Source organism: Hemiscyllium ocellatum, chromosome 4, assembly GCF_020745735.1.
Source record: "Hemiscyllium ocellatum isolate sHemOce1 chromosome 4, sHemOce1.pat.X.cur, whole genome shotgun sequence".
NCBI classification, from domain to species: domain Eukaryota; kingdom Metazoa; phylum Chordata; class Chondrichthyes; order Orectolobiformes; family Hemiscylliidae; genus Hemiscyllium; species Hemiscyllium ocellatum.
This window is the reverse complement of record NC_083404.1, coordinates 47,509,808-47,528,607: the sequence shown is the minus strand read 5'-3', so window position 1 is coordinate 47,528,607 and position 18,800 is coordinate 47,509,808. Positions and strand designations below refer to the sequence as shown.

The following is an 18,800-nucleotide window of genomic DNA, read 5'->3' as shown; positions in this document are numbered from 1 at the left end:
CTTTGAATTTGAGTCATACAGTAACACAAAATTGACTTTAACCAAGACAGTTAAGCATTTCACAAATGAGCATAAGTTGATCAAAGTATTTTCAAATAAGCAAGTTGGGAACACGTGCATTGCAGATCAATATTTTCACGATGTAATGCAAAATTCGTTTCTATAATATTTTAGATTTTTTGGGAAAGTGGATGATGGCATTTATTGTCCCTTGCCAGTTGCACTGAGGAACTGGAATCATATCTAGAAGACCAGATAGAGACAACAAGTTCCCAGCTGAAGGACACTAATGAACCAATTGAGCATTTACAGCAAACCATCAGTTTGTGGTCATTTTCTCAGGTATTAACTCATAAATTATCAGGCTAACTGAATTATATTGCACAACTTGTCATGTGGGGATTTTTGAACTCTCAACCTCTAGCTTACTACCATAACCACTAAGCTACTGTACCCTGGTGAGTCTCCATGGCATCGCTTGTGACAAGTCAGCGAATGCAGCATTTGTAATGATAGGAGCATTATACAAAGCAACATATAATATAGCTAATCTCCAGTGGCAATGATAATTGTCTCTTCAAATAACAGTTTCTCTGCTGTTTGGCACTGACTAATCTGTTTGTACTCTATTTCTTTTGTTTGCTGTCCACTTGTTTTTTCCCTTGTAGCCAGTAATATTTTTCTTATGCTATCACTGCTTATTATAACTTGTTCTCATTGCCACTTTTTAAACGTAGTTTTAGGCTCTATTTTTTGTGTAATTCTCAAATACACCGCTGAAGTGAACTTTTAAGTATCAACCTGATTAAAAAGTTGAGGATTTGCAAGAAGATAATATCAGCAATCAGACTGTCAGAGATAACTACCAGAATCGGTTGGGTCAGGCCAAGTGAGAAAATAGGAAGTATGGAGGAAGAACATTGGGATTGAGATTCCGGGTTGGAAGGGGTACAGCTGACATTTGAAAGGGTCAGGAAGAGACCACAAGTGCCTAGGAGAAAATAGATGGTAGTGTGGAACACAGTTATTGACATGTTGGAAAATTACAAGAATCATAGTTACTAGCAAGTGGGGAAGTATGCATCAAGCAGGGTCCATCAACACCTGCCTCCAACAAGCAATGTATGTTGGAAACAAATGTTCATACTCTTTGTAAAAAAAAAACTGAGCATTAATAAAGGTAAGGCAGTGATACTTTCTGTAGCTTTCATAAAACCTCTGATAGGATAGCACAAAAAAGATCTACGCCATAGATGGCGACAAATGGAACAATGAAAACATAACCACAACAAATTTAAGTTGATTGCATTATAGTACAGTAGTGTTTTACAGATGTATTTAGACAACTCTCATGTGTATACATATGACCCAGACTGGGAAAGTTGATGGAAATTTGTTTGTGGAGTTTTGACAAATTGTGATGAGTAATTGTGGAAAAACTGCTGGAAGAAGAGCAACATGATAGGATAAACAGATCAGTGACAACTGGAATTCAATGTAGAGAAATATAAGCAAGATATTTTGAAACCTCACAAACTGTTTAAAAACCAACTTTAATTTGCATTTACATATACTTGGTGACTGTTCCAAAAACACATTACACAACACAACATAAAAGGATAAATTGGCTGTGAACATTTCAGTGAAGTCACAAAAGAGCTACAGATTAAGCTGGAGTGGTTTGAAAGGAAATTACTGAAACTCTGTCAGAAATGGCACTACTAAATTCTCAGTTATCCACCACAAAACAAACAAGGGGTAATCAAAGCATTTGCATGAACTGAAGAGACTCAACTCACAAGCACAATCACGTGACTGAAGGTGATTTGTTTAATTTGCCTTCATGTCATAGAGTTGTTGATTTCTCCCCAATTCTGTTTGTCACACCAGAAGAGAATTAGTAGCTCCAAGCTTAGATAAAACCTGCCTCCAATCTCATTTCTTTCAAAAGTCTGATTCCTGCAAAGAATCCCATACTCCACCCAAATAAACCATTCTCAGATTACAACTGCCCACAATTTGATGGTAAAGCACTGTGGAAAGCACTCTTGTGGACAGTCAACAGAAAGAACCTCCAGTATATAGTGACTTAGTGGACACTAATTCATCTGAATTGATGCCAGTGTATTTGATTTTAAGTAATTTGAAACTTCTGCCTTACTTCTTTCTTCCTTGGATGTGTGCGCAAATGTATGTTGCAAACCATTGCCTGTGGGTTTTAAAAAAGTAAACCCTTTGTTTTTACTGTAAGGAATTTGCTGTGGGTCAATTTAAATTGGACTTGGCAAGCAGGAGTGGGGAAACACCTTGTTTAAAAAGAGCAGGGAAGTAGGGACCCTCTTCCGTTTCTTTCAGATTAGAGATTTTATCTGTAAGGAGACCACGCTTTTGACTGAGTGTTGTAGATCTGATACAGAAAATTTGAGTACTTCAGGCTCTTACAGTGAGTACTCTCTATCGTTTGTTTGGCGGGGGGGGGGGGGGGGGGGGGGGAAGGTTCCTCTGGTGACATCAAACATCTACATGAGGTCTGGGGGAGAATTAGGAGTTGAGATCACTTTGGAAATGTGAGACGACATTTGTGAGAATGTGAAGAGGATTTTGATATGTAACAGGACTCATGCTATGCAGGTAAAGATTCTTCATAGGGCTCATCTGGCTCCAGATCGTCTTGCAAAATTTAAGCAGGATGCACCTTCAATGTGCCCCAAATGTAAAATAAATATGGGTACCTTTACTCATTGTTTGCGGTCCTGCAACAGGTTCCATGCATATTATTCCGTGGCAGGAATAATAGAGGGGGTCTTGGGGACCAAAGTCACAGTGGACTCGGTCTCTTGGCTCCTGGGTTTGCTAAATTTACTCCTCACTTAAATGTACATGGGAAAATTTTTTTTAACATTCTCACTTTTTGTGCGAGGAAGAACATTGAGGTGTTGGGTGCCTGAGAACCAAGGGGTCTGTCGGGGTGGAAAAAGTTAATTATGGAACACATTTCCTTATACTTATACAAATATGGTGCAGCAGAAAATGGGCAACTTTCAAAAGATGTGGCAGCCCTTTTTGAAATATTTCGAAGGAGATCCGCCCGCTATTTGGATTAGGGCTTTTGTTTCGCCATGATAGGTCTGACAAACCTAAGGGTCTGAGAGGAAGAATTTCGAACAAATGTAGGTTTAATAATCGATGCTCTCGATGGGGAGCACTATGGTCTTGCTGTGTTGCGCGACATTATTTATTTATGTATTGATTTGTAACAAGAGTAGTTTTGATTTCTTTTGTAGAGTATTATAGTAGTTGGTTTATTGTTGTTTTTGATGTTATGATGCTATATTTTCATGGTTCTGTAACTTTCTAATTTTGTAAAGAAACATTTTTCAATAAAAATATTTTTAAAAAAGGGTAGGGAAAACATGAAAAGTAGTTAAAAACCATCTGTGTTATGGACAGAAGAGGAGATCAGTAAAATAATTCAATTTACCTTTCCCTCTCTTGCTTGTGACAAAGGTGTGGGTAAAGGAGGCATGGCTTAATTATTAATATTGTAAATGACCATAAGCAATTCACAGGAGCATGATAAATAAAAAAAATGACATTAAGCGACATTAAGAGCTATTAGGTCAAATGACCAGGAGCTCGGTTAAAGAAGTAACTTTAAGGTATGTCAAACAGAGGAAAGTGAGGTGGAGTCGCAGAGGGGTTTAGGGAGGAAATTCCAGAGGTTGGGGCCCAGATGCCATGAAGCCAAAAAGAATGATTTGCTGTTTTTACATTTTCAATTAATGAGGCAGTCAGAAGCCACACAGTTTATATCCAAAATCAACAAAATGAATACAATTTCTCAGGGATCAGTCTATATTTGAAAACTGCATACTACTTATATTTAGGTAAAGTATTTTAAAATTTTTGATGTTTAATCAATTCATTGGATCTGTACTGAACAATAAGATTAAACAAAGTAAACCATGGTGTTAATTTCCTATAAGAGTGACGCTTAAACTTTGTTGGGAAGTTCTCTCCCTTCTTGCTATTCCTAAAGTAGGTTTAGTCTGAAAACGAAGCAGCTACGCCTTCTCCTCTTGATAACTGCATAGGGACACAAAATCAGAATTAGGCCACTGGTGTTTTTATTAAAGGAATATTTGAACACAAGATGATTACACAGCCTTATTGGAGGACATTGCTTTCTATTGCATTATTTGCCATTCAGCAAATACTTGCTAGATTTTTGCATCAAAGGCATTTTTAAAACATTTTATGTGGCAAAGGATTAAAGTCACACTGAAGTGTAAAGATGAGATGAGATCAGAGATAAACATGACTTGTGAAGATGTTATGGGAACAACAATTTTTCAAGAACATAGTTCCATTTTGCTTTGTTTCCATACTAAATATATAAAGGTCACAACAGAAATGCACTCTAATAAACTGGCATACAAACTCCCACTCTACGTTTTATCTATTGACCTCTATACCTTTGATTTAGCAATCATTTTAACTATTAATTTCACAATGTTATCACCATTTCTCACGACCATGGCTTTTATAATTCTCTTCAATTTATTGTAGCTAAGTAACATGTTTGCATAATGACAGAAGGTAAGTATAAATTACTTGCGACTTTTCACTAATCCTCTCACTGTTTTCCTCCTCTCTGTAACCAGTGTCCTAGTTGTGGCTTTCCCTCACATCAATGGCAAAAGAATTTCATGCTGAACTGACAGGAGATGCGTTCTACTTATGAAGTGTTTCATCTGCGAGCTTAATTCGAAGCATGAAACATAAGTGGTGGCTTCGAATTTCAGTCCACTTTACAAAAATCAAGAATTGACAACAGCTTTACAAAGTGATTTTAAACATTTTGTTGTGTGTTAACAAGGTAATTTTACTTTTTCACATAAGTCTCTTTTATCCAACATAGTTTTCTTTCATTTTCAGGTGTCACTTGCTTGGTTGTGCCTCGTAAATATTTACTTTCTCTCCCTAACCCAGATTCAGACAGAATTTGATGAAAAAGCTTTCAATAACTAGTTAATTCAAAAAGTATTAAAACAAAATCAATATTTTATGTAGACAGGCCAAGAAGAGGTGAGGCCATACTGGGATTTGGTTCTGGGTAACGAACCAGGCCAGGTGTTAGAATTGGAGGTAGGTGAGCACTTTGGGGACAGTGACCACAATTCGGTCACTTTTATTCTAGTGATGGAGAGGGATAAGTGTGCACTGCAAGGCAAGAGTTATAGCTGGGGGCAGGGAAATTATGATGCGGTGAGGCATGACTTTGGATACGTGGCTTGGAAAAGTAGGCTTCAAGGGAAGGGCACAATCAATATGTGGAGCTTGTTCAAGGAGCAGCTATTGAGTGTCCTTGATAAGTATGTACCTGTCAGGCAGGGAGGAAAGGGTTGTGCGAGGGAGCTGTGGTTTAATAAGAAATTGGAATCCCTTGTTAAAGGGAAGAGGGCTGCCTATGTGAAGATGAGGCGTGAAGGTTCAATTGGGGCGATTGAGTGTTATAAAGTAGCCAGGAAGGATCTAAAGAGAGAGCTAAGAGCAGCAAGGAGGGGACATGAAAAGTCCTTGGTTGGGAGGATTAGGGAAAACCCAAAGGCTTTCTATAGGTATGTCAGGAATAAAAGAATGACTAGGGTAGGAATAGGTCCAGTCAAGGATAGTAGTGGGAAGTTGCGTGTGGAGGATAGGCAACTATAGGCATATGGAGGATAGTGGGCTAGTGTAGGTTAGGTGGGCTTGGGTCGGCGCAACTTCGAGGGCCAAAGGGCCTGTAATGCGCTGTATTTTTCTATGTTTTATGCTATCCCATTTGGCACTGTTAGGATATAACTGATGTGATGTTTGCTCAAAAAGATAACCGTGCTGAACAATTTTTATAAGGCCAGTGCATGTTTAAATCAGACCAGATATTTATCACTAATAAATACCAAATGAGCTATTTCAAACCCAGTACCCACTGGTATGGTCAAGAGAGAAAAAAAACTATTTTAAACTGAAAGCTTAATGAAGGCAAAGTCCCGTACATCACAGCCAATGTAGACACTCATCAAACTAAAATATTAACTGCTTCTTGGAGATGCTTAGCCAATGGCAACATGTTCAACTAAACGCTAAACATACATGAACCACTACTAAATGGTGGCAGGCTAACTGGCTGTGTACAACCACAGAGTCCTAGAGATGTACAGCATGGAAACAGATGCTTCATTCCAACTCATCCATAACCTAATCTAGTCCCATTTGCTAGCACTTGGCCCATATTCCTCTAAACCCTTCCTATTCATATACCTATCCAGATGCCTTTTAAATGCTGTAATTGTACCAGCTGCTACCACTTCCCCTGGCAGCTCATTCCATACACGAACCAACCTGTGCGTGAAAAAGTTGTACCTTAGATCCCTTTTATATCTTTCCCCTCTCACTCTAAACCTATGCCCTCTAGTTCTGGATTCCACCCATCCCAGGGAAAAGACTTTGCCTATTTATCCTATCCATGCCCCGTTTGAGTTTGTAAACCTCTATAAGGTCACCCCTCAGCCTCCTACGCTCCAGGGAAAACATTCCTAGCCTATTCAGCCACTCCCTGTAACTCAAATCCTCCAACCCTGGCAAATATTTTAATAATCCTTTTTGAACTATTTCAAGTTTCACAACATCCTTCCAATATGAAGGAGACCCAAATTGCAGGCAATATTCCAAACAGTGGCCCAACCAATGTCCTGTACAGCCAGAACATGACCTCCCAACTCCTATACTCAATGCTCTAGACAATAAAGCATACCAAATGCCGCCTTCCTTATCCTATCTACTTGCAACTCAACATTCAAGGAGCTATGAACCTGTACTCCAAGGTCTCTTTGTTCAGCAACACTCCCTAGGACCCCACCATTAAGTGTATAAGTCCTGCTAAGATTTGATTTTCCAAAATGCAGCAACTCGCATTTATCTAAATTAAACTCCATCAGCCAGTCCTCAGCCCATTGGCCCATCTGATCAAGATCCCATCATACTCTAAGATAATGTTCTTCGTTGTCCACTACACCTCCAATTTTGTTGTCATCTGTGAACTTACTAACTGTACTTCCTATATTCACATCTAAATCATTCATATAAATGATGAAAAGCAGTGAACCCAGCACTAATCCTTGTGGCACGCCACTGGTCACAAGCCTCCAGTCTGCAAAACAACCCGCCACTACCACCCTCTGTCTACTACCTTCGAGCGTGTTCTGTATCCAAGTGGCTAGTTCTCCCTGTATTCCATGAGATCTAATCTTGTTAACCAATCTCATATAAGGATCCTTGTCGAATGCCTTACTGGAGTTCACGTAGATCATGTGGACCGCTCTGCCCTCATCAATCCTCTTTGTAACTTCTTCAAAAAAACTCAATCAAGTTTGAGAGACATGGCTTCCCATGCACAAAGCCATCCTGACTATCCCTAACCAGTCCTCGCCTTTCCAAATACATGTAAATCCTGTCCCTCAGGATTCCCTCCAACAACTTGCCACCAGTGATGTCAGACTCACTGGTCTGTAGTTCCCTGACTTTTCCTTATCACCTTCCTTAAACAGTGGCATCACGTTAGTCAACCTCCAAGTATTCTGGCACCTCACCTATGACTATCAATGATACAAATATCTCAGAAAGGGGTCCAGCAATCACTTTCCTAGTTTCCCACAGAATTCTAGGACACACCTGATCATGTCTTGGGGATTTATCCACTTTTATGCGTTTCAAGAATCTGATCACGAAGTCCCCCAAACCTCATGAGCACTTCTGATATATTTCACTCAATAGCAATCAAAAGTGGGAACCCTGGCCAGTTCTCAATTCCTAAAGGCAAGCAAGTACAAGGGCTAGGCATGCACTCCCTGCCCTTACTCAGGCTGAACTCAGCTAATTCAGCACTGATCAGGGTGTTCAACCCAAAACATTTGCTGCTTGCCTGGTTTCGCTATGGACTGGATAAATCCATTGAGATTGTAGACCTTCTAATTAATTTAACAATTCTGATTTTGATGGCATGACTAAATTTTCACCACCCACCTTTTAAGTACCCCTAGTGTACACTACAATGTTTCATTAAACATTGCTTCATAACTTATATGTAAAGTGCTGCTACTTCATTGTAATTCTGCACAATTCTTCTCAATGCTATATTTAAAATCAATGAGAGGGGAAGGTGAATTGTTATTCTGATATCAAAGTGAAAAAAAATGTAAATTATTTCCAGCTCATCATTAGACGCGGTCTTGAATATAAATAACATGGCTAAGGCTTATAAAATATATTGTATAAAACATCCATTCAAATTCTAACTTGGAAGATTAATTTTAAATAATTAGGTGTGAAATTACTTTGAATTTAATTAAATGGGCCAAAACATTTGCCAGAAAGGCTTCAAAACAGTCCAATAATATATTTTATAGGTGGTTAAAAGAAAATATAATGCTTGTTAGATAAAATATGTAAATCATAATTAAGTAATTGTCCTTTAAAGAATGCTTAATTTTCATATACTACTGGCATTTAAACTTTTAGGTTCTTGACATCTGTAACATGAGGTTCATCAAAAAGGTGAATTTTTTTAGCTCATTAATTAGTTACCATTTCACACTAGTTATTTCCTATAAGACACTAGATGGCGACTTTATTGCAGCTCAGCAAAATAAGTTTCAATTGTTCCAAAGTACAGAAGAATAATGGTCCACACTGAAATGATTATTAAAGAAAATTCTAAATTCATTACATTATGAAATTCAGCTTAAATTCATATTACTGGAGCAGTAACAAACTTATATCAAAGTGTATATGAATAAATAACTACAAGATCATTGTACATCTATTTTGGTATACAGTGGTAACATTTATATATTTAAAATGATATGTGGAATTATCAGTGCACTTAATTTAAACCATAGGGTCTCTGACCCTTTTCAGTCTTGTGTCATCTAACGTTGTGTGGACACGAAACGAATGTTTTTGAAATATTCATTTTTTGCAAAAGATGGCATGAGTAAACAGCTGCATGTGTTTTAAAATTGACATGAGCAGTGAAGATTAAAAGACAATTTTTCTCCCAATGTTATTTTGTTACAATGAGCAACAGCAATATCTCAAATAAAAATACAAAGAGATAAAAAATAAAAATTAATAACACTTGAAATATCACCTCTTTAGCTGAGACTTAAAAGAGCCTGATGATTGAAATACTGCTTTAACAGTTGAGTAGCAGTGTATTAGTTATAATGTGAATCCAATGTCATCTATTGTTCAAATTGCTAAATTCAAATAATTGATTTATCAAATGTCTAAAACGTATTTGAGTCACTAATGCTTCAGTCAAAAACATTCAAATAATTTCAAAATGTAACGGGACCAAAGATCTTTATCAGAATTAGCATTTTTGAAAAATGTCAGTGTTACTTAAAGTCTGAAAGATGTTTATTTCCCTAGAATATTAGATGCAGTTATGCAATGGACAATTATTTCAAATACAAATATAATGAAAAACAATTGATAAGTCTCACTTGCACATCATCTCATTTGTTATCACTGTAAAAATTAACAAAGTATACCCCTTAATGAAAGAGCAATTTGATGGTTGATGCAAGGTTTTTAAAAAGTGAAATCTAACATTACTCATAGAACGGTAAAACTTAGAAACTGGTAAAATTACAAGAGCATCATAAATACCTTGAAATTTTGATCATAATTTCAATTTTTTTAAAACAATCACATCATTTTTAAATTTAAAAGAACAATGAATCGCTGGCAATATGGGAAAATCTCAATTTCTCACAAAAATAGCTAGTTTATGAGAATAACCAATCATTAAAGACTGTGGCCAATCATTCCCCTCTGACCAAGAAGCATCAAAAGGTCTTCAGAGGCACTATTTAAAGCATGCCCCATATTACTGGGCTTCTGACCCCTGTACTTCATCAATCTATCCACTTAGTTTGTCTCCTTTTATGCTTGGCCTTTACATTAGGTCAATTCATCTTTTTGTATATGAAGAAAATGATGGATCTTGTTTGATAAGTATATACTTAAAATCATCATGCTTCACTATAATATTGTTCCCACATTTGGAGCTCATTTGGAGAGACAGTATCCCTCAATTCAAATCACTCATATGACACCAGCTCCCACACTCAACAAAATTAAGTATTGATCACGGATCAGAAATAAAACAAATACATTTTACATTAGTAATAAACAAACATAACCTAGAAAAGTCAACTGACTCCAGATTACTTAATTGACAAATGAAACCACTTTCTATAGTTTATGCTGAGCTCATCAATATTACAGAGGGCTCAAACTCCAAGCTAAAAAAAGTATTCATGTACACTCCGTCTCAATATTGCTAAATGGTTTTGCTTTCTAAACATTTCACAAGCTTAAATAGGATAAGGCTATGATAAAGAAGAGGTACAAATATTTGTCTGATATTAATATTAGAACATAAAACGTAAAAGAGAAAAGCTATACATGGATAAAACGTTGTTTTGTTTTAATATACTAAAGTAAAAATGGATGTTAATATCGCATGAGAGAGAATTATTTCCTATAATTTATGAGATCACAGCTTTCATGTTTATTGTAGTAACAATGCAGTTAGAAAGTTAGGAAATATTAAAATTATATTTTCACATGTTTGAAGTTTTAGATGACTGCTTTTTGTTTTCAAGCTTCAGTTAAGGTATTCTGGAAAAAGTTAAAAATTAAAGAAGCAAAAACTGAAATGTAGAAATACACACAAATCTTGGCACCCTTGCTCCTGCAATGATAAATTTGATCTTTTCTAAACGTCCCTAATCTCCAAAAGTCCTTACAGTTAACCCCATTTCCAAATTGGTAGTTCATGCTCCCTTGCAAAGGAACGCAACTGAAGTTTTCAATAAGCAATCATCACTGTCTCATTAAGAAACACTGAAATATTTGGTCCTTCTGTATGATCTTGGGACATAACTAGAGGGAAGAATACTTTTTCTTAAAAAAATAAACAAATGGTACAAGTAAAAGCAAATTTGAATTTTATATGGTTCACAGATGAATTAAAAGCCAAAAGAAATGGAACTCATTACTGGAGTGACAAGAAGAAAATGAAAAAAACTGAGAAGTTCAAAAACAAAACCTCATAAAAGAAACATTAGAAAGAAGAATGAAAGCTGGGGAGTCAAGAAAAACAGATCATTACAGATTTTACAGTTTGCTTTTCAGAGCCAAAAGTGCAGGTACAACATATTTTGGTTGAATTACTTTTTTTTTCCCCTTCGAGGGATGCAAGTTCAAATTGTTACTTCCCTTTTAGTTGTTTCACCAACATATTAAACAGAAAAGGCATTCATCATTTACTTCAAATTATAGCGAAGCCAAAAAGAAAGCTTTGTCTGACTAAAAGTCACAGACAAATCAAAATGTAAATTTATGTGAACCAGAAGGTATTGTGCATAAACCTACTGCTAGGTTTACAATACTGAAGGAATTTAGTTACACCTCGGGCTCATGCAGATTGTTAGTTGCTCTTCAGTCAACACTGAAGATGAAATAGGTGCCAGTGGTATCTCTGCTAAGATAATATTACTTTGGAAAAGCTCATTCGGCCAACAGTAAATGATTTAAAAAGGAGATATCTGTTGAATTGTTTTGCTAAATAAAGCTTTAGCACATAATAATGAAGCAAAATCTTTTGATAAAATATGCTTTTAGAATGGCGTTTCAATGATCTAATATCATCTGTCATTCTAAGTACTAAAATATTCAATAAACTAACAACGATCGATTAGATTTTCCCCTTTGCATTTAAAGGCATGTCATTTCAGTGTATGCTGCATCTATATGGGTCCTTCACATTACGAAAAGGTTTTATCTCTCAATTGAAACATTAAATATTTAATCCAGTCACAATTTGATTCAATTTGTTTACCATTTTAAAGCAATACCTGTGTTCATGAATGATGTAATTCCAAATTTATTAACTTTCAGACAACTGAAGTATCTCAATTTTTGGAACTTTATAAGCTTAAATTGCGAAAGTAATGAAGAAACTGACCTCATCAGGACTGGAGGCTTGGTATGTGCGATTTTCATCGCTGAAGTCTTGGTCAGCCTCAGCATATTCTGTTTCTCCGTTCACCCCTGCACGTGACTCATAGACAGGTGTAACATTGTGACACAGTGCAATGGCTTTGACAGCTTCATGTATGCGACTGTGGACAGACTTGCGAACTTTTGGAGCAGATGAAGTGGTCTTGCTGGATGGAGTGGTATTCGTACTACTTCCTAGTGAATAACTCTGGGTGCTATTTCCCTTAAGATAAAAAATACACTAAGTCAAATTTTCCATAGTTTTTCAGACAATTTAAATCCCATTTCAATGCTGAAATAAAATGTACTTAACTTATTGGTACCAATAGGAGCCAGGGTGAAAAATGTGTGCCCATACAATCTGTAAATCAATTTGTATCATATGATTTCCACCATAAACACCAACATTAATAGAGTTGTAACCTCAATTTCTCCAACTGCTATACACCTGGACGTGCTCTTGGCAGACATATCCTCTGTCTGTTATCACAAAATTAGTACTAGTTAATATTTTACACTGTTCACACACACAATGCTTCATTGGTGACAAGAAAATACGAATTCCTACTTAAATTTAGGAATTTTGACAAAGGTCAAAATATCCTTGCGCTAAATTGAAATGCATTAAATTTGGAATGAAACACAAAGACATGTAGCACACTAGATCTTTATTTTCTTAATATTTTAAAATGTGTATAGTCTTTTTGAACACACTAATAAAAGGAATAAAAACACACATTTGTTTCCTTCCCCTCATTTAAATTATTTTAAAAATAAAACTATTTAATTCCCAAATCTATATTAACCTCAGAACAGGAATAGATTATCAGTTCAAGCTATTAACTCATTTGTTAAGAAAATAAAACACATCTTCCAAGTGTAGTTTTTAAGAGCTGTTTTCCATCTACCTTCCAAAATTTAAAGTTTGTCAACAGCACAACTGAATGGCCAAAACACCTGCATTGTTAAGAAAGAGATCCATACTCTGAACCTTTGAAATTTAAGATACAATGTATAAAAGTACCACCTTTTTATTAAAGAAACAACACTCTTAGTGAACTTCACAGTTTTCAGATCTCAATGTTAATCATAAATGGATTAAAACTTCCCATGTAGGTGTCAGAATAGACACATTCTCAAATTTGATTTAAAGATATGATTGGTGGCAAGGTTTGGACAGTATGTATGATTTTACAAAAGTTAGAAGCAATATAATTGCCATGCATTGATAACATTCGATTAAACAAAGCATTGGCAGCTTTAGTAGATTAGTAATCAACTTCCTCTCAGCACGTAAAAAATGTAAAGCTCTGTACGAATATTTAAATTTGCCTATCTAGTATAACAAGCAATTTAACCTGTGTGGGACACATTAACTTCACAGTAACTTTGGTGAGGGCAAACAAAATACAAAACAGCAGTGAAATTCGAACTGACACCTCAACAACCAGCATTACAAATTTTACACATCAAACATTCCTCCTTATTGAAGAACAAGCAAAGCAAAATGGATGTTTTAAAAATTGGAAAGGGTTCTCTTTTTAAAAATAACATTATGCACAATGTTTTTAAAAAAGAGGAATCTCTGAATAAATTGGACACATTAAAATATACACACATCCCTATGTAACAGAAACTTTAAAAATCCTTTTCACTTGTCTCAATATACAGTAAACAACAGGCAAAAATAGCATAAATGACACAACCTCCATAACTCCTTTGTCACATTAGATTGTTGGAGTCATGCTGCGTCTTTTACAAGCACCAACTCCGCACTGTCATGTATATAAGCTAATACTCCAATAAGATCCAGCTGCTTCTGACAGAATTTATCTCCTCCAGTGAAGCAGATCATTTTCCATTATTAACCTCCTACCCAGTAAAGGCCTTCTAGCCAGGATGTGAAATGACATACACCCCTGATCCCACCATCTCTATCAACCACTTTTCTGTTAACTTTAAACTGATCTTACCTCATTCCATTTTAACCACTCTCGTTGCCTGGGTGTGTTAAGTTACTGAACCGTGAACTTTCTGCCCATCAAATTACAGTGCTGCCTAATAAACGGTTTAACTTTTTACTCATCTGACAGCCTTTTCAGTTTCTGGAATAAGGCTGCATTTGTATTCTTCCAATGCTGATGCTACTCTAACAAATCAGTAAGCTGATTTACTCATTCTGCATTATGCTGTGTATATTGATGCTCGTAGAATTTAATTTCACACAAATTTCATTAAAGATGATGCCCTGTGTCACAAAACATTTCCAGTGGGGAAATATAATCAATTTACAATAGATCGGGGTAGAGTAGACCTAGGAGACTATCATATTGCATTAAAAAAACTGTGGATGAAATCAATGTTAAACCAAAAACATCAGACCCTGCTAACTGCCTGAGTTAAACTAAAATTAATTATATTACATACACTATTTACATCACATGTTCCTTTCACAACAAGAACTATGGCTATATGTTAATAATTAAACCTATCCCAAGATACAGCAGTAGAGTACAGGATTCATTATTCTTTGATTCATCAATAAATTTGTTTTCAAAAGAGTTTTAAAAATCTCTAACAAAAAGAGGAATTGCTCTATATCTTACCTTGTGATGTCTTAGCTTCATGCTCCCTATTACCAAGAAAACAACTGTACTTGTATAGCACCTTTCACAACCTCAGGATGCCCCAAAGAGCTTCAATACCAAGAAAGTCTCCTAAACATGTTTACTCAATTTATTGGGATTTCTCTTATACTCTTTTCAATTGTAGGGACTGTGGGCTCTGTCTTCAACTAGGTATTTCAACATATAAAACATCACTGGAATCGTTAGATGAGATGTTCACTTGAGCCAGCAAGCAGAACCACCCACAATACAGCTACTTCATCAACAGCAGCCATGATTCTGGATAAAGGAGGGGCTGGCAAATGTCTCAGAAAACAATGGCTTAATTAAAAAGTCTAATAAATATTTATGCACAAAATTTGGCATGTATTAATACAAGCAGCTACTGGACAAATAAATCTTTGTAAAGTGTTCCATAAAGCTTTCATGGCCTGAAGGATACAATTAGAAGTTTTGTTTCATGAGAGATGGCAAGGAATCACACGCTGTTGATGAATTCAACAGGATAGAAAAGAAAAACAGGCTAACAGAATAAGCAGTAGGCTATTCAAGTTTGATGTTAAATTAGCAGACACCGTATATGACACAAAATGGAAGTTGCAAATAAGTGTCGACCACAAGTGGGCAAACACTTGAATGAGTTGAAAGATGCAATCATTCACTTTGGACCGGAGAAAGACTGATCAGATTATTCTCTTGAGAGACACTAGGTGCTGTAGATGAAAAAAAAGAGATTCACGGATACAGTAATCATCAAAAGCTAGGGCACAGCTAAAACAAAAATCAAAGACCGAGTGGAATATTGGCCATTATTTTAAACCGATTGGTCCCCGAAACTCAAAAGTGAAGAAGTGATGTGGCAGTTGTACAAAATCTTAGTCAGACACCGCTTGGAGAAAGAGTCAGTTTTGGGCACTATAGCTCAGTAATGATGTAATTGCCTCGGAAGGACGATCAGAAGGGTACAGGTTTTAAAGGGTTAACTTAAGAGGACAATTTGCATTAACTCAGCTTGCACTCCTGGGTTTAGCAGATTGAGGAATTACTTTTAATCAAGATCTTTAAACTGATAGTAGCATTTGATAGACCATGGAACCAAAAACAGGAGGATCTCTCTTAAACTTACAATTAGGACATTTAGGAATCAAAACGAGAAACATCTCTTTCTTCCTGAAAAGGAGAAATCGGAATTTATTCTCCAAGAAGCTTTGACGTGGGTATTCTGAAATTCCAGGATTTTGACCGAGTACACGCAAACCTTTGCTGCCATCTCCAATGGTTTCAACATCCTTTCAAACCCCGCTTTGTGACAGCTGATTTTGCTTCCCTATATATTTAAAACCTAATAAAATGACATTACTCACCTTCTTAGGATGACATGAATTGATGTCATAACATTGAGAAAGTGGAAAAAAGTATTAATTCTGATGCATTGGAGTTCACCTCTCCAATAAATTTGATGTTGGTTTGTTAAAGACTTTGAACTCTGGCAACCTTATTTACTAAGCTACACTGCACAATACGTGCACAAACCAACAAACAGAGGTATCTCACTGTTTTTGTACACAAATAAGAAAAGGTTACTGTGCTGGTACAATAATTAAAGGTTAAAAGAATGTTTACGCTTATCACAAGAGAGAGCGTGCAAGAGTGTCTTTGAGATTCACTACAGATCTTAGTCTATGCAGAAATGTGGCATTGTGTGAAGGCTGGCATTAAGCAATGGTAGCACTCATGCCTCTGAATCTGAAGGTTCAAGTCCTGTTCTTGGCACTTGAATAGATACCCTAACTTTATAACTTGTTACAAATTGAAGGACTGATGTACTTTTCTAACTGTTGTCCTTCAGGTTAGACACTAAGCCTTCACGAATAAAGATGATCTAATATCCCTACTTGTAGTGAAGCTGGAAGCTTCCTCATCTAGGCAAAATTTGACCCTCAACCAATTTCATTGAAAATATTTTTTATTCCAATATCATAGCATTATTCTCTGCAAACTTGCTGTGAGAAAATTGATTGTCATGCTGCTAGTACAACAGCGATTAACCTTCAAGCTATTTAATCACTGCTGGACTATTTCAGAGTCCTGAGGACATGAATGGCAGTTTGCAATTTTTGGGGTAAGTCCTCTTTCAGCATTTTCCTTTGGTTAAGGTTTTCTTTCGAAGTTAGTACACACTATCATAACAAATGGTTAAATCAGTCCCAAACAGATTGGCAAAACCAAGTCTTCACAAAATTCAACTTCATTAATGCAAGTTTACATCACACCTTGGATTAATGTGGATCTCTTTTCAGCAATTCATTGCACAAAATAATATTGAAGACAATAGCAACATGGCTCACATTCCTTTTTACTTCGTAAATGACACTTGGAGGCAAAAGACACGTGTCAAATCTAGAAAATTCATTTGTGGATATTAAGTAGAAAATTACAAATCAATGATATTTTGTTCTTAGACTGTATTGGCCATTCAAGAAAAAAATATTGCACAGCAATTTCTTCCCAAATGTTGAGCAGTTGACAGAGAGATATTGATTAAGTATGTGGGCAAAATGTTGGCAAACCATAAGAGCATAAAGAAATAGGAACAGGAATAGCCCAGTAAACCTGCTCTGCCATTCAACAGGATCAAGGATGATCTGACATTCCTCATGTCCACTTACCTACCCTTTCTCCATAATTCAATTCTCTCGCCGATCAAGAATTTACCTACCTGAGCCCTAAATATACACAAGGATTCTGCCCCTACAATTCTCAAAACCCTTAGAAAAGAAATTCTCCTCACTTCAGTCTTAAATTGGCACCTCTTAACCCTGAGACTATGCTCTCTGGTACTAGACTCTGGCGTTCCTGGTTAGAGGTCAGAAGGTCCACTCCTGGACCAGAATGGGAACATCCTCTCAGCATTTAACCTCAGAATATTACATGTTTCAATGAGATCACTATACATTTTTATCAACTTCAGCGAGTACAATTCCGCTCTGTTTAGCATTTGCTCGTAAGACTATCCTTCCACAACAGGGATCATCCAAGTGAATCTTCTCTGAACTGCCTCCAATGAAATGGCATGTCTCCTTAAATAAGGGGATGAAAACTGCCCCTTGTACTCCAAATGTGGTCTCACCAGCTCAATGTACAATTGCAGTTCGACTTTCCTACTCTTATACTCCAACTCCCTTGAAATAAGGGACAACATTCCATTAGCCTTCCTAATTACCTGCTGCACCTGTATGCTAGCTGTGTTTTATGTACAAATATTCCCAAGTCCCTTTGTATTGTAGCTTTCTACAGTTTTCCTCCATTTAAATATTCTATGCTTTTGTTCTCCCTTTCAAAGTAAACACAACATTTTCTCATATTATATTTCATTTGCCAACATTTTGCCCACATACTTAATCAATATCTCTCTGTCAACTGCTCATGCCCCTTTCACAACCTAAATTTTGACCTATTCTTGCATGTTTTACAGATTTACCTACAATATATTCACTTCCTTCCTCCAAGTCATTAATATTGTAAACAGTTACAGTTCCAGCACTGTCACAGTTATCCTTTACGATCTGATTAATCAATCAAATAACAAGTAGTCAGTCATATTTGTGCATTCTTTTTTACATAGTCCCATTATTTGTTGATTTATAGTCTTTCCCACAGACAGACTATAGTTTAGGGATTTGTACACTACTCCTATCAATATCTTTAGGCGGCACGGTGGCACAGTGGTTAGCACTGCTGCCTCACAGCGCCAGGGACCTGGGTTCAATTCCTGCCTCAGGTGACTGACTGTGTGGAGTTTGCACGTTCTCCCCGTGTCTGCGTGGGTTTCCTCCGGGTGCTCCGGTTTCCTCCCACAGTCCAAAGACGTGCGGGTCAGGTGAATTGGTCATGCTAAATTGCCCGTAGTGTTAGGTAAGGGGTATATGTAGGGGTATGGGTGGGTTGCGCTTCGGCGGGTCGGTGTGGACTTGTTGGGCCGAAGGGCCTGTTTCCACACTGTAAGTAATCTAATCTAATCTAATCTTTTATCCCTGCAGGTTAGACCTCAACCCAAAC

The 18,800-nt window shown here is 36.6% G+C and overlaps 1 protein-coding gene across 1 annotated transcript in view; it reads right to left on the bottom strand.

The window, feature by feature from the left end:
• The window catches only part of atp9b (ATPase phospholipid transporting 9B), a 351,572-nt gene that overhangs the window by 55,604 nt on the left and 277,168 nt on the right, over window positions 1-18,800 (bottom strand). Inside the window, exon 15 of the mRNA XM_060823126.1 lies at window positions 12,080-12,337. Coding sequence (XP_060679109.1) covers window positions 12,080-12,337 — 258 coding nt within the window. The remainder of the gene's footprint in view (window positions 1-12,079; window positions 12,338-18,800) is intronic.